The sequence below is a fragment of the Motacilla alba genome, chromosome 10 (assembly GCF_015832195.1).
Source record: "Motacilla alba alba isolate MOTALB_02 chromosome 10, Motacilla_alba_V1.0_pri, whole genome shotgun sequence".
NCBI lineage: Eukaryota > Metazoa > Chordata > Aves > Passeriformes > Motacillidae > Motacilla > Motacilla alba.
The window spans coordinates 6,024,832-6,049,145 of NC_052025.1; the positions used below are offsets into that span (position 1 = coordinate 6,024,832).

Consider the following 24,314-nt stretch of genomic DNA (forward strand, 5'->3'; position numbering starts at 1 on the left):
CTGGTATCTGAACATCTGAGCATCTCCAAGAGCAGATCTTCTTGTTGCTGTTTTTTCCCCTTGTTGTCATTACCAACCTTTAAGCCCCCAGTCCCTGGGCTGTCCTCAAGGGCAATGAAAGGTAACATATTATGAAGCTGCAGATGTCAGTAAATACCAGAAGTCAAATCTTGAATCTTCATAAAAATACAAACACTAATATTTGCTTCCTTTCTATTCATGCAGTGGTACTCACCACAGTGAGAATAGGATATGTACTTTTCAAATTCTCTAGCTCTGAGGGGTGCTAGATAAGTATAATGATAGTACAGCCAAGATTGCTAAATTTATTACAAGAGCCTGTGATCCCAATAGTATATTGCTAATAACAGTGCCAAATATCCAAAGGCAGCTGCTCTGTAGAGGTTATCCAGTCCTGTATGCTCCCTCACAGAATACTGCAGAGCAATATGCAGAGGCATATTATACCAGAGGGAGAAGCCAGCTGCTCTTCTTAGATATAGACAAGTAACAAACATCCAATATTTCTTTGAAAAATCAAGGAAAACTGTGCCAGAGGACAAAAAGGACATCTGTGCCAAAAGAAACCAGAATCTCTGCAAACTGAAAGTGTCTCTATTGCTGCAAGAATGATGAGCCAGCCCACGCTAACTGCCCTATTCCATTAATGCAGTCTAACCCTTTTTTCAGTCTAAGCACAGCTTATAAACAATTTGTTTTCCATTCACAGCCCCAGACTTCAAAAATAAATTTCTTTGGATTAAAAAAACCCAACATTCTCCTAGAAGTTTGCTATGGCATTTTTGCAAATTCATGCAGTCTGAATTCCAAGGTGCTCACAATCAATCTTTTTTATTTTATTCTGCATTTAGGTTGAAGACTTAGGTGTTGGGTGCAATGCACTTCACTTTCAACTTTCGATGCATACAATTATGTTTCCATTATTTTAACAACATTTTCAGTTAATATTTTTCCAGTGACTGCAGCAAAACCTTATGCTACAGCCCATATTTCAATTTTTTTTTTACTGCTGAGAGTATCCTGTCAGTTCTTCTACATTAGTACTGGCGCATCCTCTTAAAATAAACCATCTGCTGAAGGCAAATTCCTTTGTCCCCTGCCTGGGCACACTCCCCAGCCATTTGGACAACAAAGATGGGAAAAGGGCTAGATGGAGAATTCTTTGGGATGGTGAAGAATATTCAAAAAAAGACGTATTTTACTTGAGTGATAAATGACACGTTCCTGAACACCCACTGGGACTTCCAGAGAGCAGAGGGGAAAAAAGTTGGTAAAGGCAGACCTTGACAGGGTGACGATGACATTTTACAACTGGTGTTGAAGGACTGCCTGTGTAGGGTCAGGCCCTGCCCTTGGAGATGTTTGCTACTGTCAGAGATGGTACAATGTGACGGGCACAGTTTTGTCACCAAGACTCTAAAAATTTATGTAGAGATCATGCTGACAAAGAGTAACCCTAACCAGTAGTATTTTTTTGTATTAGATGTGAAGTGTATGCATGTGTGTACATATGACACATGTATATTTATATAATTTATATAGACAGATATGCACATCAATGTCTGGATCGTGACAGATAAACTTGAGCATGGCTCACTATAAAAAGAGGAATTCTGCAGCTGCTTAGGCACTCACACTATCTTCTCAACCCTTTGTGTAACTAAAAAAGATCTTATTCCAAAGTGTAAAGAAAGAAATATAACCCAGTGCTGTGAAATACTACTTTGAAATGTTCCAGTAGCCATCCTTACTGGAGTATCTGAGTAACAGCTATGGAATACTTTGATTACTATTTCTTCTGTTGTAACTTGAAAAGCTTAAAACTTGAAAGAAAAAAATTATAATTCAAAAGACCTTCTAAGGAGGCTGAATGCATTTCAAGACCTTGCCCAGCCCACCCTCAGCACCATCAGCATTTGGCCAAGTGCACCTTCAGGCTTATGGGAACAAAGCTGAGTATTACTGCAACACTTGCAGACATTGTGTCTGCATCACTTCCACACGAATCAGTACCTGTTCCTCTGGAATACCCCTGAAGTACCTCCACACCAAACTGGCCTGACTGAAGTCCTGCTTGGTCAGAATACCAATGGATGGGCACTTGGAGAGAATCCCACTGAGCGAAAGGCTTGAGGCTTAAAATCTCTCAAAAACCTGAAGGCCTTGATTATAACTGTGGCTATTGTCTTTGTGCATAAGTTATGAAGACACTCTGATTTCTCATGTAGATCAATTCTCCTGTTTCAGGAAGAAAACATGTTTCCATTCATTTCAGTGCACAAAAAAGTTTTAAGTGCACATGGAATACTAATATTCCCATCCTTAACCTTCTGTAGTATTGCCAGGCATGGACCAAGGAATGCTGTTTCTGAGACAGCAAGAGTTACTCAGTTTCTCAGCTACTTCTGAGAAAGTAGGTGTCTGAAGGTCAAAGGAAACATTTCAATTTCTTCTGCCAGAAAAAGCAGCAAGAAAAATTTCTGTCCCCACCAAAGACTGCATGCTGACACTGACTGTACCTGCATTATAGAATCATTATTATTTCCATTAAACTATTATATATTTGCAGACATGCCAGTGGTGCCCACACATAGACAAGTATTTAATGACAGAAGGTTCCAAGCAGCTTTTGCAAATAACAACAACATATTTTGCTTAATAATAAAAATGAAATTTTAAAAGCCATTAGAATTAATCACCCAAACTCTAGTTTCCAAGAGGAAACAGTTCTGGTGAAGCAAAAAATTACCAAAACCCAAAAAAATCCAAACAGCCAACAAAAATAAACTGAAAAAACCTCCAGTAACCTAATAAAAATATTAAAACGGACATGCTACTAGCATATACATTCTAGTGATATATTTGAAAAGCCACTCATACTGACACTTCTGTTATTTGCTATTTTTAAGCACAAGGCTGAGAGCCTGCAATAGAAATTGTTGCAGTCTTTGCTTTCTCATATATAACAGGTCTGCCTCTTTTTGAGCACAACAGTAGAGAAAGGTCAAACAAATAAAATCTATCAATAACAGGAAAATAGATTGCACAATATAATCTTAACTTCTACTCTAGAAATAAATCTGGGAAGAATTTTTGGCATGAAAGATAAACGCACTTAGACTCAAAGCCAGTTTAGAGTCTCTCACATAAAATTCTTTTAGACAGAAACAATTATTTATTACACAAGTATCTAATGTCTAACAAAACATTAAGGTATCTAATCTACAGTAAGAAACCTTGATTTTTCAGAAAAAAAAATTACTTTAACATTGACCTAGAGAAGTTTACATTTATATGAGAGTTACTCTTTTCCCTGAGTCATCCCATCAATTTGCTTTAATACAACACTGATCATCATGTGGCTCCATACAGAGTCCAGCTCAGAAATTGAGACATTCAGAGGAGCTCAGAAGTATCTGAAAAGCAAGGATAGTGGTCATTCTAAATCACCTCTCTGCTTCCCTCCATCTCTGGGCTAGCTGAAGGACAAACAATTGGACCCTCATTCTGCTTGGGGCTGCAGCTCACTGGCAGGTGGGCACTGATATTGAGACTAAATGACAATAGCATCCCACACCACCACACAAAGAGGAGCTGATATTATGTAACCTAAAGACAAACTACACCGAGGCCGACATATCTTTTGACATTTTAAGAGATGATGGACCTGACAAGTCACAATCATCCGCCAAGTATAATGGTGGTGGAATAATCAAGCAGGTATTACTCTAACAAATGCCAAAGAGTATTTCAGTACAGCTCCATCTGCCCAAATTCACAGTGCCATTCTGAGAAGAAAGAAAAATAACCTAAAACATGCACTCAAAAAAATATTTCTCATTTAAATTAAATGTAAACACATCCATCAGTTAACATCCTTGGTAGTCTTAAATTGCAACACTGAATTTGTTGAGAAACGTAAATCAATCAGTCTGAATCAATTCAGAAACACAAATCAAGGTCAATCACAATTCAGAATTCAGCAAATTAAATTACTTGTTCATTTATGGTTAACTTCCTGAGGTTAATCTTAAGGCTGTATAAGCTTCACCTAGTATTATGCTTGAGACTTAATAATTTGCCTTGACATTTAGAATAGCTCTTACATAAAACTTTGGATTTGTTTTTAAATAAAAAGCAAGATGATAGAATAAACAATGCTGAAAATATACTCTTTCCCAGAAGAATTGTAATCTTGGATCAAAAGCCTTTAGTTTTTTTCCCTCTTTCATCAGTATTATATTTCCCCACTTGTTCAAATTAAACTCTTTTTCTTCTGCATTTAAAACTGTTAACTATATATATTAAAACAAGTAATATGTATATTTCTGGTTTTTTTCTATATACTTGACCAATAAAAATACACATCTAAGACATAAAACATTTTCATTTCACTAACTGTAAAATGTGTAAACTGCTTAAATATTCCTTTTTTTCATTATTTAGACTATCTTAGGTAAAATAAACTGGCCAAAACTGTATAAAGTCTGTACTGTGTTCATACACCATCACTAGATTAAATTATTATAATAAATGGGTTACAGTACAACAACAATATTGTGAAGCAAGGCTAAGCTACCAGAGAGGATTTAAATCTCGGAAACAGCTGCATAACAACCACACTTCTCTGAACAGCAACAAATTAAGGGCATCCACAAGACTCCAGCTGTGCTAATGAGTTCTTCCTTCCACATCTACAGAGACGACCAAAATACCTGCAGGACTTTTTAAAGAACATGAGCGCTGTTATGTCTCCATCCTAAGAAACTGAGTCTGATACATACCATTTGTGTTATTATTCACTTCTCTTTTTACACGTTTTACAGACATATATTCAAATTAAAAAACTCAGCAGGAAAATCAAGACAAATGGAAATATAAATCCTGAAAAATTTCATTTTAAAAAAGAAAACAAAAATCAAATTACTGAATAATATCTACCACCTCAGAAGTCATTTGTAAGATGATTCAGTGGGAAGATGAGTTTGCAAGAGACGAAATTAAATAAAAAACTGCAATAAATCTCTGCTTCAGTACAGACCAGACTGCCTTGCTCAGCAATATGCTCCATGACAAGTTAACCAGAATAGTGCAGTATTATGTTTGATCACTACATTTTTTCACTGGGGAAATGGGGCTACTCACAGCAACAGTTACCCAACACACTGGTAAGGACATCTCCAACAACAAACTGATTCTAAGCCTGCTGTATGCTATAAAAATCTACCAAGGAGACTGGGGAAGTGAAATAAGCATGTCATCACAAACATCCATTAAAGTTAATCACTAAAGCCTCTGAAGAGCCTTGAAACTTCATTAGAAATGATAAAGCACGTGAAAGAGCAGCGAGAGTACAATGCCACAGCCACTGTCGGGGAGCTGCTCCCCGAGTGCAGGGTGCACACGCAGCTCCCTGCACACAGAACAAGCTGGGCACACGCCCCCACAGAGCATGCGAGGTCAATCACTCCATCCTGCTAATGAGAGCAGGCAAGCACGCAGAAACACCGAGTTTCTGCAGCTCCTCTGCAAGAAATTATACAAGCTATCATCCCTCTGTTCAAAGGCATAACACTTACTAGAGTGCACTAAAAATTACTATTCTAGGTGAACATGCGTGTTCCCCTTCTAAGGAAGACAACAGCACATTAGCTAATTCTCACTTTCTGATTATCTCTTCCTTTGTTGCCTCTTCCATTTTGTCATGCATTCCACAGTGCTTTATTCAGACTGGTCTTTGCACTTAGCTGTCTTTCTTTTCTCCTCTTTTGGGTAATCTCCTACCCTACTGTGTTACTTTTGTGCTCAACATGCTGACGTCAGGAACCTCTAAAGCATTAGTGCACAGCGATTCCAGCCAACATCACCTCATTGGCAGTATATGGCAAGAAGAGACAAAACAATGCATCTGAAAAAGGAATTACTGGAGAGGAACGAAAAAGTGAGAAAAAGAAAATGGCGTTGTTAGTATAACAGTTTGCAAAGTTATTCCTTGGATTTTAACTCCAATGCAAATGGAAGAACACTGGAGATTTTCTGCTTTGCTCCAGCTGCAGGTGAACTGAACCTGGCTGTGTGCACGTTCAGTGAGAGCAAGCTGGCACCAGCTGCCTCCAGCACTGGACTTGCTCATACTGGAAATAACTGCAGTGCTCTGATTTCCAAGACGAGCTCCTTTGTCCAAAGGGCTGTTTTTGGCAGGAAAGACTTAAATCTGTACTCCTTTAAAAATACACTTTTCAAGGTGCTGATTTCAATAATTTCTCAAATCCAATCAAAGAGTTACAAAACTAAAAAGTATCTTAGACAAAAAAATCCATTATATGAGCTCCTTGTAAAAGCTTTCAAAGTCTCCCTGTCAGTCATTCCCAGAAAACATCAGCACTGACTAAAAGGAAAAGAAGGGAGCAGTTTCTCTGCATCCACACATTGTAGGGGTGGTCAGTGTTTTAGTGCTATGAGACTTCCACAAATTCTGTCATACAGGCAGCAACCACGAGATCCATTCAAACACCTCCGAGCTGTCACACAGCCTCCCGAGGCAGCTCCCACACCAGGGAGGAGGACAACTCCCAGGGCTCGATCAAGCAGGGCAGTCCCGAAATGCACCTGCATCCCAACGTGACCTTCAGAAGCCCTAGCATCAGTGCAGCACTTGAACAGCTTCAGAGCCATATGCAGCTAAAGAATCAAAGTTTAGTCACATCTTACCTATTATTAGAAACGGATTGTAAGGTCCTTGAGAGTAAACACTTCATGTTTGCACAATGCCTGCTACAACAAAAACCCTGTCAACGAATTGGGCTCAGAAGTGCTACTGCTATCTGGGGTAGCTTGTACAAAGCCAGGGTTTGTTTCAGAGTAACAAAGATTCAAATATGGATGTAATGGAACATTAGTACAACAAGCTCAATCTCCAAAGAAGTAGGTATTCCACATGTGCGCCCAAGAGCTGATAATGCTATTCTTTATCTTTTCTTCCTTTTTCCACAATGCAGACTAGGAGTTCTGCAACATTTCTGGGTTGAAAATAACCATTTGCCAATATTCAGCTTAAAGAGAGGCTTATTTTTTTATACATACCACTAAAACTGAGTTTTTGAAGGGCTAATATCTGGCACAGCATAGCATGATGATACTCCTTTAAAGCAGAACTGAAGGGCAATAAAACAGATTTTACTTTGTTTGGGTGAACAGGTGCTAATCTGGCTAAGTGGTACTGCTAATACATGGAGAGGATAAAGAAAAGAAAAAAGGTGCAAGAAGTTGAAAATGGATACGCTTTTTAAGGAGTTGCTGTGCTATCACTCTGTGGCTTAACATAATTTCATCACTTTATCTTCTCACTTGCTGCCTTAGCAAAACAGTAAAAGGAGGCATCACTTACAAACCCCAGTATCATCCACTTAAGACAGCAGAGGTATCACTAAGAAATAAAATTGAGATTTTGTCAGCAATCCTGTAGACTCTCACCACTTGTAATCAGGAAGAACCTTCTGCAAGGGTGTTGTGAGCTTAATGCAGGTGTGCCAGCTATGGGATGTTAATACAGGTATGCAGTGCACCAGCTGGGAGCTGTGTGCTTTGACAGTCTCACACAAATCATAGAAGGGCTTGGTTTGGAAGGGACCTTTAAAGTCACCTAGTTCCCACCCCGCACAACGGGCAGGGATGCCATCCACTAGATTAGGTTGCCCATGACCCCATCCACCCTGGCCTTGAGCAGGGACATGCGAATCCCTGAGGCTTGCAATGGGTCACTGCAGCAGCAAGCCATCAGATACTGAGGCTCCACAGGCAAGGAGCTCTCTTGCACTCTTAGGTGGATCACCCATATGAAGAGCCAGAGGCATAACCAAAAGCCATTAATATCACCAACTTCATATGTTACTAACTGCAGTGAACAGCAGACTTGGCAGCAGCACCTTGCCCAGACAACCCATGGTAGTCCGTCCCTGGTCTCTGCTGAAATTTTACACATGCAAAAGGCTCTTCACTGGTTATTCCCTCCCTTGCAAAGAAGAAATTTTTAAATGAGCCCCTCAGTTTAACATAGCTCCTACAACTTGTCTGCAACTTCAGGGGAAGTCACAGTAAAGTAGTAAATACAGCATTTTCATGTACTGAATTTTTGTATGGGCATACTCCATTGAAATACAGAACTTCCTCACTGGGGACGCATTTATTCACTTTGAGAAAAGAAAGCATAAGTTATTTTTTATGCCTTTCTGGTGTTAGGATTTGTCCTCAGTAAGAATTTGCTGAGTGAAACCTTTAAACAAAAGGTTTCCAAAAAAGATTAGTTTAGGATTTACATTGACATTACTTATTTTAAAGTGAAATCCAGCAACATTCAGAATTATTAATGGATCTCATTCTCATTACATGATGAATGAAACCAACAGTTCACTGGATGCTGTCAGCATATAAGTTATCCACATATTAAAATATGAAACTTTTCAACTTCGCTGTACATAAAATGAATATACAACAGTATAAAATAGTTGTAAAGAGAACATTCAAAAAAGCTCCTTTGTGCTTTAATTTTTATTTTTACTTGTTTTCTGTCTGCCAGTGCCTGAGTGTTTTTACTAGATGAAGACACTTGACATGAAAAATGTTCAGTTCTGAGAGCACTCTTGAAAGACTTAGGCATACTAATTTATTCAATTACTTCTTCAGATCTATTTTTAATCACAATTTGAGAACAATAAAACCGCAATTATACAATATCAAGAAATATTTCAGTATGATTCTAAATCATGTAGCAACAAGAGAATCCATATTTTTAACTCTGATTTGTGTGCCTAGCTATTTAAATCTGTATCATCCTTTAACATGGGACCTCAGAACCAGTGAACTTGCTTTAGTGACCCTAATTATCAATACTTAGCTATTAATGTATGAATTTATACATGACATACTCTACACATTGTATGCTACAGATTCAGACGTGCCTGTTATTATCTGTCTCAAATCTCTTTGCAAAGGTTCTACGGCATGCAAGAAATTCTTTTTACCGTTGGCTATAATCTCTTTTTCTTTGAAGGCCCCAAGAGCAGAGATAGATTTAGATAAAACTCCTTAATAGGACCACACAGATGAAGACCCATATAGCAGAAGGAAATTTTGCTCCCTAGGGGACTTTGTAACCTTCAGCAGAGCAATGATTACAGCGGGATCAGTGCTGTGACAACAGTTAGCACAGACACACCAAAGGCAGCTGGGAATGAGGCAGCACAGCCCCAGCACAGCTCCCTCACACTCCCAGCCAGGGCACGCGGCTGCGCAGGACCGGCTGGATCCAGAAGTATCTGGGCACCATACAACACAGTACATCCCAAATCCTTCCCAGTAACTTCATTACTTCCTTGAACAGCAAACAACAACCTCTTTGTCTCAAAGATAGTGCTGTGAGACTTCGCAATTAGAAACAAAGCTGTCCTGAGGAAAAAAATACCAATTATGCTATTGGCATCATCTGTGAAAAACATCCCACTGAAAGACAACACACTCAAACCACTGTTATGCCTTAAAGATGTTTCCCCAAATCCCATCTGAATATTTTAGTGATACTGTTTCTAGCACCATGCAATGCCAGACAATATCTTCACATCACCAGTGATTTCTACATTTTAAAGACAGCACATATTTTTTAGCTCTTTCATCCTCATATTTCATAAGCAATTTATAATTCAACATATTCTTTGACATTGTTTAAATACTTATGCTTAAATACTTAAAGAGTAAATTATTTTAGCTTATCAGAATATAATTTGTTTTGACCAAATTCCCCCCAGTTAGTTGGGAGGTTGTCATGGTTCTTTACCATGATCACACTGAAGTTTCCGAAACTGTAACACAAACGCATCTACCCCCTAACCAAAGAGAAGAGAAAAGGAATATACCAGTGCTGCCTAACTGAAGTAACCTATCACCTGTAATACCAGCTTTCAAGTGCTATAAGCATACACATCTTTTAGAAAAATATATTTCCTTTTCTAGCACTTTATTATAGCCATATGCAACTGAAATAGTTTTTTGGGTTTTGTAAAAAGTCATGCTTGACTTTAAACACAATTTCCAAAATCTCAATACAAAAAAAATTGAAGACATATTTCATTTTTCATAATTACTCCATTTGCAGTGAATTTCTTAATCTTACAGAGGCAACAATGTTTAAATTTGACATAGAAATTTCTGTCTCATGGTTGCTGAAGAACAAGACTGTAGTTGTACATCACCAATCATATAAGTGACTTCACTGCTCGTAATATTTGGCAGTGCAGCAAGGCCATGAAAACATCAAGTACAATACCTCTGCTAATCTGACAAACAGGTAAACCCAATGCAAGAAGCAAACTGCTTAATTAATAAGAGTCTCTTAACTTCATCTAGGATAAATGTAAAAGATATAGTACTTACAGTGAATTCACAGAAATCAATGCTGTCAAGACTTTTGCTTCTGTGTATTCTCCCTTTTATTCTTCTTAAAGAGGGCTTTCCCTGACTTACACTACAGGTAGCACCATTGGGATTTTCGGAAGATGGAGTTACCCTGCCAAACAAAAAAGAGCCACATATCAGACAAAGAATGCATTCTTTTATTTGCTTAAAGTAAAACATTTACAAAGGAAAACACATTACCATGCTATACACATAAGAAATGTCATTCCAAGTGACAGTTCTCAATCACTAAGTGCCATAATAAGATCACAAGTATGTAGAAGTCTAGCTCCCATCAAGACCACACTGCTTCCAGATTTTGTCAAAAAATTCTGGAGTTATCTTTTTTGTACAAAAGTGTGTAGAATCAGAAAAAAAGATACATTGTAGAAAAAGATATTTTACATCTGAAAATTTAAAAATACTATTTTTCTTTGTTTCTTCAGTAGAAACCCAAGCCCTGTGACACACATTGACGTCTGTCAGTTAAATCACCTGGAGGCCTGGCAGTATTTGGCTTTTGACCTTTTCCAGTTTGAGTGCTGATGGTGCTTCAGCTATTCTAGCAATGAGTAACAACTAACAATAATGACATTAATAGCATCTGTTAAAGTTGTAGGGGTAATATATTAAGCAACTGCACTTGATAAGGCTTTTCATCATATTGTAATCTACATATAGTCCTAGGGGAGTCCATAACTAAAATATTTGGAGGAAGCAATCCATATTTCAATGAGCCTGTTGGAAATCACTAATAAGCAGAACTAAGTTAACAATTAATTAAGTGTACTAGGATTTGTGACGTTAATATTTTAAATACAAAACAGTCCCTAGTCAGACTGGCACTTAAGGAAAAGGAAAACTCCATTCCAGCAAATACGCTCACCAAGAATTACCTAAAAACCTCAAGTCTTCATGCCCAGATTTACACTTACTTCATATTATTTCTCAACTGCAGCCATAGAATATTTCAAAAACCAGCTTCAACAAGAAATAATATGTAATTTTTTTTGTATTTCCATAGTCTTTGGGCAGCAGTTCAGTATTTCTCTCAAAAACCATGACGATTCCCCTCACAAAAAATTACTTTAGGATGTTTTTAATGTTCTTTTACTTAGAATTAATGACTTTGTATGCACATTAATGTTTGTGCAAAAAAGAAAGAAAGGTGAAGATGTCTTAAACATATGCATCACCAAAACAGGACATTGCATAGTGGGCCATATCAACTGCTGAAATACCAAATTCCAAATACAAAATACAATAACCACATGCTGAATACTCTTGTTTGACTAGCAAGACTTCCAGGTCTGCACAACGTCGTGGTCAGGATAACATGGCCATGGGACAGCTAGGGAGGAGAAATTACAATATCCAAACTTGAAAATTAAAGCAAATCCTTTCAAACCTCTTATTCAATTTATAAAGATAAAGCCCTTCATTCTTTTCTTGAATCACTGCAACTACCAAATCACTATTTTGTTTTCAGATGCCCAATTTTGGGAGGTTTTTACACATGCATACAGACCCACATACAAACAGCTTGCTCTAAGTTCTCTTGATAACATAGTAATTTGGTTTAGATGGTTTTTCCCCTTGGGTTATTTTATTGCCAACTTTAAGCTGCAAATTTCTACCTGAAAACATAAATATACCATCCATACATCTTAATTACCATATGAATCTCCTGCTGAGACTGCACTGGAATTTTTGTCTAAACATTTATGGATTGAATTCTGAGAACCATGCCTGCCTACTACAGTAACATATTTGTTCACACTGCAGAAACTTCAAGAACACCACGGATTCCCTGCTGAAACGTCTTCAAGAATCACCAGGACACGTTTCCAAAGAAAGACAACTGCTCAGTCTCTATCTTGTAGCACAGACAGTGACATGTACAATGACAGCACACTGCTATTGTGTGAATGTCTCTTCTGTAACAGAGTGCCCCAAACATCTCTGCTCAAGAACCTAACTGAACACACTCTGTGTCCATGGCAGACACAGATGCTGGAGCCCTCAGAGATCAACTGTTCCCCTGCTGTCAGAGTCTCTGTTTATTCTCTCTACAGGGAATCTTTGAGGGCTGCCTACTCCATTACTTATAATTTGGGTTAATTAATCTTCAAATGCACCTCTGATGAATTAAATGCCTGGCACGTTAGACTTCCTCCTTATACTTAATAGAAAAGTTAAACAGCTGTAAGCTACACTGGGCTTTTCCTTATTTTGTATAACACTTCAAGCCATTTATTTTAGGGCCTTATCCTCAAATGTGCATTTCTTTAAGCTGTCTTTTATTGTTTTTGATACTGAAAAGGCTCTATTAAAAAAAAAAAAAAACAAAAACAACAGAAAATTACGTACATGGAAAAACCCAAACAAATACAAATAACAGGTTAATCAATATTACCCAGTTTTAACAAAGAACTACACTAGTGGTATGTTTTAAAGGCCCTTCTGTTTAGGAGTTTCACTCTTTACAGGCACTTGGAAAAATGAATCTGCTGCCACTGGAATCCAGTATCATTTCATTCTGCTGGAGAATAAATTATGGCTGTTACTTGTTAGCTTCTAAGATACAGAAAAGTATTTTTAAATTTATAAAATGTAATTATAGAGGAGTATCACAATTTATCTATTCCCTCCAATCCCTTATAAAATCATTATATTCCAGATCTCTTTACAAGCAAACAAAGTATTATTTAACCAACCAAAGAAAAATCCAATCAATATCATTGATATTGGGAATTGGGAAGCTTTGCACTGTGTGTACACCAAAGGAAGGATCTGAGGCAAGATATCCATACTGACAGCAACACAGGGGTTTTTGACTCTATGGTTGAAGACGAGAACTTTGGGACAAGTGCAAACCAATTCACTACCAGCTTCTCTGGGGCCTCCACTGCTGCCACAGCTCCAGCAAAGGGAAGCAGTAACAGACCTGAGACAGACTTGGATCAATTTTACCCAGGCTTTGCAGAATGCCAGACACAGCAATGACACTCTCAAGAATCCATTTCCAGTAGCACTCATGTAGTATGGCAACAGGAACTCCTTCAAATACTAGTGATTTCCACAGTGAATACACCTCAAAAGTTCAGAATATAAAGTTCCAAAATAAACCCATGTGAATGCAAAGTCATGAGAAAAGGACCAAAGTGTCTTGGGATGGACTAAAAAAAAAATCATTAAAAAAAATCTGAAAAACGTCTTTAAAAATCCTTCTCTCTTCTGAATCATGTTTTGTGTTCCCAAAGTGTTCACTGTAATAAGAGAAACAAACTTTACTCTTTTTAAGTGAATACTGAAACTATAATGCAATGTTCCATGGTTCTGGCATCTGAACCGTAAGTTAAAAAAACCACTTATTAATAAAATTTGCTGCATCTGATTGTCTCCTTTCAACTTTTATTTGAATCTCTGAATTAATAAAATATTAACAGCAAATTAAAAAGTGAATTGCTAAGTCACTGTAATACCTGCATCAGGAGTACAGAGGAATTATCACAGGCTAAAGGAGAAAAATATGTAAGAGCTCTTTTAAAGTATCTGCAGGCCATCAGCTACTTTAAAGCAAGTACTCTTGAACAAAAGCCTAGGAATGAAATGCTCAAGCAAGTCTAGGGCTCCATAAAGTAGAATAAAGCATAAGGATCTTTGAAGGTAGTGAACAATTCCTGACACCTTGCTTCAAATCTGCTGTTTCTGTTCAAATAATGTGTTTGATATTCTGGAAACATAACACCTTTTTAATGGAGGTCATCACAGGAATCCTAAATTAAGGCACCCAATTCAATAACTTTTGAAAATATTAGTCAAGTAAAATTGAACCATCTTGTATATCCCACCTGGAGCCTGAGGCCCTTATTTATTATCCACAATTCTTACAACGGTTTCATTGACCTTGACTGCTTCCTGATCATATATCACATTACATAACCATGACTCTAAATTATTTCTCTAGTTTGTAAAATAAGCAAAAACTCCCTAAACTTTCACTATCTGTATTCCACTGACAAGCACAGTAGCCTAACAAAATAATGTGCAACAGTGACTTCAAGGTGAAGTGTCATATCAAGGGCTAATGACTTAATACATATTATAAAATAATCAGATGGTCTGAGAATAATATGAGTTTATGAATCAAAGTGATATTTATATTCTACTCACATATAATTACTATTTATAACAAATTTCAATATTACCTGATTTTTGGTAGTTAAATTATGTCTGAAATTACTAATGTCATCTTAATTTCAGTTACATTGAAAATCTTTCAAGAACTTCATAAACTCTCTTCTTGTTCAGTGATTAGAGTTCTGAACAATTTTATAAAAGTCAGCATCAGAATGTTTAAAAAACATGTCTTGAAATGACACATTTTCTGTACTTGTTTTCCAAGTGCAGTATTAGCGCTAGAGTTAATGTTGAGGGCACAAGGTTTTGACAACTATACAGCCTCAACAAGACTTCTAATGGTGACACTTTTCATATACTGCAAAGTTCTTGTGGCAACATCGAAGGCAAACTTCTCAGAAGTTTCTGCCTCTGGTAGCTACAGAAATCTCAGCTGGGAGATGTACAAAATTCCCATAATTGTTATACCTCCCATTAGAAGCCAGGCTTCCTCAGCACTACCAAGAGTCAGGACACAGGCTGGGCTCAGCTCAGTGTGATCACTGGCTTCTGTCTCAAACACAAGGCTGGAAAAGCTGAAATTTACTCCCACTGACCAGACTGGAAATCCTAACAATTATAGTTACTCAATAGTCATATTTGTTTGAGAAATTAAAAGCAAGTTTGAAACAATGCTAGAGACACTGAGCACTCCGCTGCTGTGCTGAATTCTTGTGCACCTCTGCAAGTACGTTGATTCTAAGGATGGATCCTTATCCATGCCTCCCTGAGAGGTAAAAAAAAATATTAATTAACTTGCAACATAAATAAAGTTTTACAACGGGCTAAACTAAAACTTTTATCTTCATTTCAAACAATATTAACTGGAATCAGTAATCAAAAATGGAAAACATACATTCTGAGGATCTGTACTTTTCCATAGGGTTCTGTAGAGACACCAAGCAGATCAGTCTTTGATGTTTTCTTTCTCCTAAATTAAGGTGACATTTTCCATTATTTAATTACACTAAATATGATGCTACTTGGAACATAAACAAACAATGACACTTTTCTCCCTAGGGATGGTCCTAATGATAAAACAGACATTCTTCATTATAAGCTTGGGCTTCTACAGCCAAGCTTAAATACAAAGACTCTGAGACAACAAAGCATCCAGTGCTTAATTCCAGACATGCTGGTTACTCCTCACTGATTTCATATAATTTTACTCCTATGCTTGAAAATAAATGTGCCTGTGCAGTACCTTACAAGAAGCAGCTATCATTTAACATCCAGGCTTCTATATCACACATTCTTTTGACAACAGCACCAAACAGGGGAACTGGATCCTGTCAAAATTCAAATACTGTAGTGCACTACATCTGCATTCTTTTCCATAACCTAGATTGCCTCAGACAACTACCAATCATTCTTAAAAGAATGTAAATATGGAATAGTCTCAGTCATTTCCATAACCTCCCCAATGAAAACCTATCACTAACTGAGCTTTTTTGCCTTTTTCATGATGCTGCGCTCCCCTGCACCAAGGGGAGCAGCGGGGGTGTTCACCAAAGCACAGGAACTCTGATTTCAGAGTCAAGGCAAATGCTGTAAGAAACAGAAGGGACTATCAATGAGAAGAACTATCAGAATGGACAGAATACCCTGTTGGGGTTTTTGTTCTTGTTTTTTTCTTTTTCATTTGCTTATTTATTTGCCCGCTATCTTCTCCTTACAGTAGGAAAACACAATAATCAGTTTGACAAGAAATTACGTTCTACCTGTGTAACTCCCCTTAATAATGTGATTTAGCGTTTCTCTATTGTAAAAGGAGGTTGCACATATTGGGATTTCAGTAAATATTTATAAAAATTTACTATTTTTAAACTACTCCCAGTTCAGCTGTCAGTTTGTTCTTGACCACCTTTGCAGATGCTAGTCCCTGCTGCACTCTACCTGTACTAGCAGAGTATGATGGTGGGTTTTGTATCCAAATACTGTCCCTCCAGCAAGAGGATTAAAAACATCCTACTCATCTCATTTAGGCTCCTACATATTAGATTACAACCCTGCACACACACAGGGAAGGGTCTGAATCAGCAGTTCAGGACTCCAGCAGCTTCCTCCAGCACTGAGTCCAGAACTACTGCCCCAAGTAAACCTCATCATAAAATTACAAACTCCACACAAAGCAGGTTTCTGTCTCCTCCATCTCCCACTGCAAGCCTACGGCACAGCTTCCTTCTCTCTACTTGCCTGGTTTATTCTTAGCCTCTTAATAACTATTTATTCTTAACCCATGGTGAGACATCGATATTTTCATTTGTAGCTCTGTTTCTGTGCATCACAGAATAGGACATACACTTTGGTGGGGGGAAAGCAGGAGAAAATTGGAGTGACAGATGCTCCCCAAAGAAATAAAACATTGCTGTTACCTTTTTCATTTTCTTTCAGTAGGATTCAGGTGGATTATCTCCACAAACAAAAGGATGAGCATTTTAAACCTTTTTTATTAAATTATATCTTTGTTTCCACTTACAATATGGATTCACACATCAAAGAGCTTATCAATCTCATTGGTTAAACTGAATTTTTAAAGTTTTTAAAAATAAGCAAATAAAAATAGATTAAAAAGCTCCCTCTGACTATAGACGGACTTGATTTATATGTTTTCTTTAGGCATCTTTGAGATTTCCAGTGATACAGTATTGGAATATGCTTTTGGTTTATGTATTGTAAATATACACAAATATTGCATTGATTTGAGTAACAGCAACATATTTTCTCTCTGAGATTTTCTTAATGCATTATTTGATAAAGATTGTGCAGAAATAAGAAAAAATTAGCATGACAAAGTACCTTTAAGCATTTCTCTAAGTGCATCAGAAAACTGTATTTCCCATAAGCATAAAATCTATCCATACAGATAATGCCTAATGCTATTAAAGTTCTTTAAAAAAATGAGAATACATATCATGTCACCTATTAATAAGAATATCCCAAAGACATAGTTTTAAATGCTCAAGTAATTCACACATCTCCCTAAATTTTTTTTTAAAGTTTGCCTTATTTTTCTTTAACACTTTTAGTCAATTAAATCTTCACACAGCATTGCATTGCAGCAACATGAAGTCAAGTTAGAAATGTTATGAAATGCAATGCTTGTGGTATGTATCAGTGTGGAGCCACTAGAATATTTTGCTGTACCTCAAAAAGCACAGAATCTCACCATGAAACAGGACAATACAGAGCTGATCTAACTCCAACTGAAGACAAAGTAGGAGTTGAATCAGGTCCTTTCAGATGTACTTTTAAATACAGCTTTCCCTTAACATGCCAGCAAACAAAACACTTCCAAGAAGTCATACAAAATGTTAAATAGAACACTGCCATAATTACATTTTCCATAATTAAACTTCTCAAAAGGTGTAACACACAACTGCATCCACTGCTGCGCATAGACAGGAGTGGCATTTGGGGAGAATAAAAAAGGTATGGTACACTTTATGTAACTTACATAATCAGAATCAAACCACCGAATACTTTGTAAAAACATCTGACTAAATGTAATAAAACTTATCTGCATGATAACATATTTTTGTCTAAAACTTAATTTGATTTTTTGCTTTACAATCAGGATGAACCGATTCATCAAATTATGTACTATCTGCAAGGAATAGCAAGATCTGGAATTACTGACAGAAAGCTTACTAGTTACACATTGTTTCTTCAATCGATACATTATCTTGACACTGTCTATACTAGCAGAAACTGTGGGGGAAAGCAAAGTATTAAAAAGCTCACATTCTACAATTCATGTAAGGCCCATTTTTGTTATAACTGCTGACATGAAAATATTTTTCTTTGCAAACTATCTATGTTTAAATAAAATGACCTATCATGCCTTCTCTAATGCTTTACTTTGCTTCACTAGGGCCATGTAAGTGAAAGAAAACCGTATGACCACTACCACCTTAATATTACTCCTGGTTCTTTTCAGATAAGAAATTCTCAGTGTACACATTTGTGATTGACATCTTCCTCTCAGAAGATCTGACAATATTTCCTCCTTAGGATTTGTCCTGATGATGACACACGTCCCGCTGCCCCCATCGAGCTAACAGTGGGCTCCTGCCCGCCCACGAGTGACTGGGTATTGCAGTGCCATACGCCTGCCGGTGCCCTACTCACCCACATTACACCACTATACTTCAATATATTTTTCATTACATGTTGTTGATTCATCCAGAAAAATCAGTTCAGCACACAATCAGCAAGCACTAAAGGAGTGCAAATCAGTATGGGGAAACGCAGGGTTTAATGAAAAATGACCATATTTGAACAGCACTACCTCTGGCGCTCACTAATCTATCGGACCTGCGTCTCCTAATTCCCATTTTCTCGGTACACCTGTCAGCAGCGGCAGGGAATTCGGACCCGGCTCTGTTCAGCCCGGGGCGGGAGCACACTGCGCTGCATCGGCGGCAACACTCGGGCTGTCACGCAAGCGGTGCCCCCGCCGGAGCGGCTCCCGCGCCTCAGCCCGCGCTGCCATTGCCGCTGTGCCGGGTCCGGCAGCGCCGTCCCCGCGGGAGCGCAGCCTGCTCCAGCCGCGTCCTCCGCCGGCCCGGGCGCGGACAGCTCCGCCGGCACCGCCAACGCCTCCCGGCATTTCCATGCGGCTGGCGACGAATCCGCCGGGAACTTTGTGCCCCGGCGATGCCGGCCGGGAGCGGCAGGCCGGGTCTGGGCACGGCGCCCCTCATGTCCGCGGGGACCCCCCGCCGCCGCGCCCGCCCGTCCCGCCGCGGCCCGCGCTCGGCCCGGCCCGGCCCGCAGTGCCCGCGGCCCCGTTTGTGCCTACTCACCACAGCTTCCTCTTTAAGGGCATCAGACTGCCCCTGTTGGAGGCGGTCACCCCTATGGCCATCTGCAAGACAGTCAGGTATTTCTGATACTTCATTTTGCCGTCGCCCCCCCTGTCCCTGCCTCGTCCCCGCCGCCGCCACCGACAGAGTCTCTCCAGCCGCTGCATGCAATCATCAAATTTTTATTTCCAGGCATCTGCCGTCCCTGCGTCGCGCTTCTTCCCCTCCTCCTCCTCCTGCCGCGCTCCCTCTCTCTCTGCCCCCCCGGCTCACGCTCTCCTCCTCCTCCTGCCGCACTCCCTCTATCTCTGCCCCCAGCTGACGCTCTCCTCCTCCGCCTCCCGCCGCGCTCCCGCTATCCCCGCTCCAGCTGACGCTCTCCTCCGCCTCCCGCCGCGCTCTGCCCTCCCCCGGGCCCGCGCTCCTCTCCTCCTCCCGGTGTCGCACTCCTTTCCTCGCAGCCCCCCGCGCTTTTTCCCCCGACCCACTGCCGCGCCTCCCTCTCCCCCGCCGCGCTCCCACCGCGCCGCGCTCCCCGCCCCCGACCAGGCCCCCCGCTTCGCCTTCTCCTCACCTGGGCTATCTCTGGGCGGCCGCCGCCTCCCCTCGCCCCCGGGGCGAGCAGGCCTTCCCCACCATCCCTGCCCGCCGCCGGGGCGCTCCCGCCCCGCTGCCCTCCCCGATTACCTGGGGTATCCCGCCCCCGCCCATGAGGCGCAGCCGCCGCGCTGCCCTCCCGCCATCAGAGGCGCGCCATGGCCGCAGCGCTGCCCGTGCTTCGCCGGCCTCGCCTCTAATCCCATTAGCGCCTAGAGGAGCCCCATGTTATTTTAATCGCCCTCCCGGCTAACGGTGTCGGCTGTGGGGTGGCAGTGACCGAGCAGCGGGGCAAACGCCTCACCGCCTGCCGGGCGGCCCCGTGAGGGGAAGGTCAGCAGGAGGGTGGGGTGAGGCGAGGCCAGGCCAGGTACGGGTGAGCTGGGGGTGAGGCCGAGGGGGCAGCGCGTCCCGCCAAGTCTCGCTCAGCAAGGGCGGCTGGAAGGCAGCTCCCACGCGGGACCACAGGAGCTACCCCGTGCACCTGCACGGGCAGTGACACTTAAAAACCCTAGTGAGGCCACAGGGAACGGGAAGACAGACCTTTTTAAATGTTTTAATTTCTATGTGAGGAAAACAAGTGAAGTGTGTTTGAGAATCATATGGTGATAAAGGCAAACTAAAAGTATTAAATGGTTTTAGAGGGGTGCCCACCTTCTGGGTGCTTAAGCACAAACAGCTGGACACGTAGCTGTGTGGTGGCCTCAGGTGTGACACAGTTGTCGTGGCTTTAATCTGTGCTGTGTCTTCCTCCTCAAGCTCAGCACTAACTGCAGCACAACAGTGGTGTCTGAGGAGTGCATTGGGAATAAGTTCTAACGCCTGGTACAGTACAATTAGAGATCCTCTGCAAACATCCCTGAAGTGAGGGGTAGCACCTAGCTGGACACATTGATCAATGGTGGTGGGAAACACTTTGGCCTGGGATACCCTGTTTAAGCATATAGATAGATATTTTGTAGAGTGCAGATAAGAACAAATCCATGCTGAAATAACAAATTTTTGTTAAGTTGCAATAACGTGAATAGTATGAGTTGTAATCCTTACCCAGAGTTGAGGTCCTAAAGTGGCACTGTCAGCTGGGAAGAAATAATGTGAATACCATTGTCACTTTATGGCTCAGAGATGAGCATTTCAGTGGGTTTTTGTGTGTGAATGTATAATATATACCTCAACACTGCAGTGGGCTGCATTCTGCCTAGGCCTATTCACTGCACAGGAAGCAGAGACGATAAATGCAATACTTAACAAGCACAACAGATTTTAATGAGAAACACAATAGTTGCATTACTGTAGCTAATGAGTTCAATGGCCTTGCATTTTCAGCCAAGAAATCTGATGTGCACAAACGTCTGTATCACAAATGCTTTAAAAATTCAAATGGCAGCTTGATGTCCAGTGTGAACACTGTAGAGCTCCAGCTCTCAAGATACTGTTAATGGGTACTTGGACTTTGAAGAGCTCAGGCATTACAAGCAATGAGGGATAGTTAACTTGAAATGATTAGGAAGATTAAGGGGGTGGCATTAACTGTTGTACTTAAACAATGCTCTTAGTATACTAACTGGGAAGTATATACCTTATGTACACAATGTATCAAATTAGTTTGAAAACCTGTAGAGATCTTACTTTGCCCTAAAACCAAGGACCCTAAAACAAACCCACTGCTTCTCCTTCTTTGTATCTAGTCATCATTAGCTGGCTAAAAAAACTCTTGTTGCCCACACATAAGAGAGTAAGTGTGGGCTGGGTTTTGATCTCGACAACATTAACAGAATGATAGTGACATTGTAATTGAAGTAGTCGTTGACATTTGTGCACTACTATTAAGAAAATAATATACGTCTTAAAATGGTAGGAAGTGCTGACTAAAACAATGATGAGATTGTATTAGTTTAAATATTGAGTGTTATTTGTTGCTATTAAATATTTGAATGTTACATCTGCTAGTTAGAAAAATACATCTTGTATAGAAATTCTTCCCAAAAAAAATCTAGTCTTAATCTGGTTGTAGGGGTGAAAATTTTGTAGAGCTTTGTAGAATCTAAGGATATGGGAAGTGACGTTTATTTGAAAGCTGATAAACCTGGAAGAAGCAGGTAAGCTGTCAGAGGTTTTTACTTTGTAAAGGAACTGCGTATTAGAGAAGCTCAAAATTTTGGGTTTTCATTTTCACGTTGGCAAGTTTGGGACATATATTTGTTTTAAGTATTTATCTACAGAAGAGTTAAGAAACGTGACAACCTTGCATAAAGACTTAGAGTGGAGCTTGGGTATATATTCAAAACTTCTTTAGAAGCCTCTGATGTGATTCCTGTTCCTAATTCAATAGGGATTCCTAAATCTATTTAAATTTGCTGAATAATGACAGCTATTCCAAATTTAGCCCTATAGTTTTCAACTATTATATCTATCCATCTGGTATGAACAAATTAACTTATGTCCATTTTATGCATCATCTTCTGTACTTCTTGATGTGCATTACAGAGATAAAAACCAGTTATTAATGAAGACATTTTATCCTCTAATTTTAATTGGCATTATTTCTGGTTTTCTTGCATCTATTCCATCTTAGTGTGGCTCCATTATATATTGCCTTTCAGAACATCTTGCTTTAAGCACCAATGTTTTGCATGTATGCTGAAAGAGTAAAAAGACCCTGTCTTTCTTGCCTTTTGGATGAACAGGCTATTTTTAACAGAAGTCAATCAGCAACTTCCAGATTAGGGGAAGCATCCAGACATCCCACTGTTATATCCCAGGCCTGCATGGACCCGTTTGCTGAGCTAAGACCAACATTTCTGAGGTGGAGATCTGTGCAAGAGGCTTCTCTGATGCTGTTTGTTGTTCTCCACCAAACCCATTCTGTCTAACAGAAAATACTCTCCTTCACTGCAGAAAACTGAAACGCCATTTGAACCTAGTGTGTGTTTTAAAAACAATTTAATTCCTGTTAGGTTAATATAGCTGTTTCATAGGGGTTTTTTTTCAGTACAAACCAACCAGAACCATATTAATTTCTTAATTTTATTTGCTCAGGTAACTCAGCTGCAGACTTTACCTTAGAACAAGCTGTATAATCTGTTTCTTACAGTCTGTGGTGCCCTGGCCTCCTCTGAAGCCTGTCTCCAGAATGACCTTCCAATGCACCTCCTGGCTCAGAGGAGCAGACTGCTCTTTCACACAGTTACAAGCTGCAATGTTGTGTATGACTGCTGCACTGAGTGGATGTGCTCTTGGCACAGCTCCACTGATGATTGTGTGTTTACACCAGGACAGTGGTGTATCCCGAAAACTGATGGAAGGAGCCTGAGAAGGTAGAGTTTAATGCCAGTGTGTGTGCCAGTCTTGGCCCATGCCATGGTGATTTTAGGCTGTTGTCAGCAGCAGGAGTCTGACTCACTGCAGCTTAGAGGGTGCCACTGAGGCAGCTGGACATTAGGAGCTCCCATCAGCTACTGAGATTGAGGAAGTGTAATTGTGGTGGAAAGCTATTTTCATCCTAAGTTGGGCCTCTCATTTTTTCCATCTGAATATTGATAGTATAAATGTGAGATTCCAGAGAATGCAAAGCAAGATTTTGCAGCATTATCTACCCCTGCAGACTCTAGATTTGATTTCAGTACGCCTGTCACTGGGATTGCAGAACCTTACCTTGCTTTCCCCTTATCATAAGCCCATCACACAACCCTGCAGTGCCAGTTGTCACTAGCTGCCATCCTTTTCAAACTCTCACCTGTGTCAGTTTTGACTGTGCTCACAGGACGAGGGGAAATTCAGGTCTGACTCAAAAGACTCTTTGGAGACACTATAGAAATGCACTTTTAAAGTCCTGGCTGCGCTTAAATTATTTCAGATAATGCTTTTCGGCAAAAATGTGAGGAAAAAGAGACTGCAATTCTAACTGGCATAGCTGTGCTGGTGAACAAGCAAAAATACTTTTTATTTGCTGATGTTGCTTGTTTTGTTAACAAACCTGTATAAGCTACTGTTTGGCAAAAAAAAAAAAAAAAAAAAAAAAAAATTACCAGAATAACTGGCATCTTTATTAGTAACATAATGGTTGCATCAGCAACTTCGGAGGGCAGATTAGACCTTAATGGCACATTTCAAGCACTCAATTGCATTGATTTTTAGGTTTGCAAAATTTATTAGAACGAAATCAAATGTTAAATAAACTTGTTGCCGGTTTCATGGAATATTAAATAACTTCTTTTATTTGAATCTGAGGACAGTCTTAATTTTAGCTGTACTGTGCAT

At 39.8% G+C, this 24,314-nt stretch overlaps 1 protein-coding gene across 8 annotated transcripts in view; it reads right to left on the reverse strand.

The window, feature by feature from the left end:
• Nucleotides 1-24,314, reverse strand: part of TJP1 (tight junction protein 1) — a 186,590-nt gene that overhangs the window by 138,838 nt on the left and 23,438 nt on the right. For 5 of the 8 annotated variants that reach the window (XM_038146688.1, XM_038146687.1, XM_038146686.1 and 2 more), the window contains exon 3: nucleotides 10,447-10,579. In XM_038146688.1, the coding sequence (XP_038002616.1) occupies nucleotides 10,447-10,579 (133 nt within the window). Of the gene's footprint in view, nucleotides 1-10,446; nucleotides 10,580-19,457; nucleotides 19,775-20,031; nucleotides 20,091-24,314 lie in introns of those variants that run through there. The other 3 variants (XM_038146694.1, XM_038146690.1, XM_038146691.1) reach the window with 2 other exon arrangements.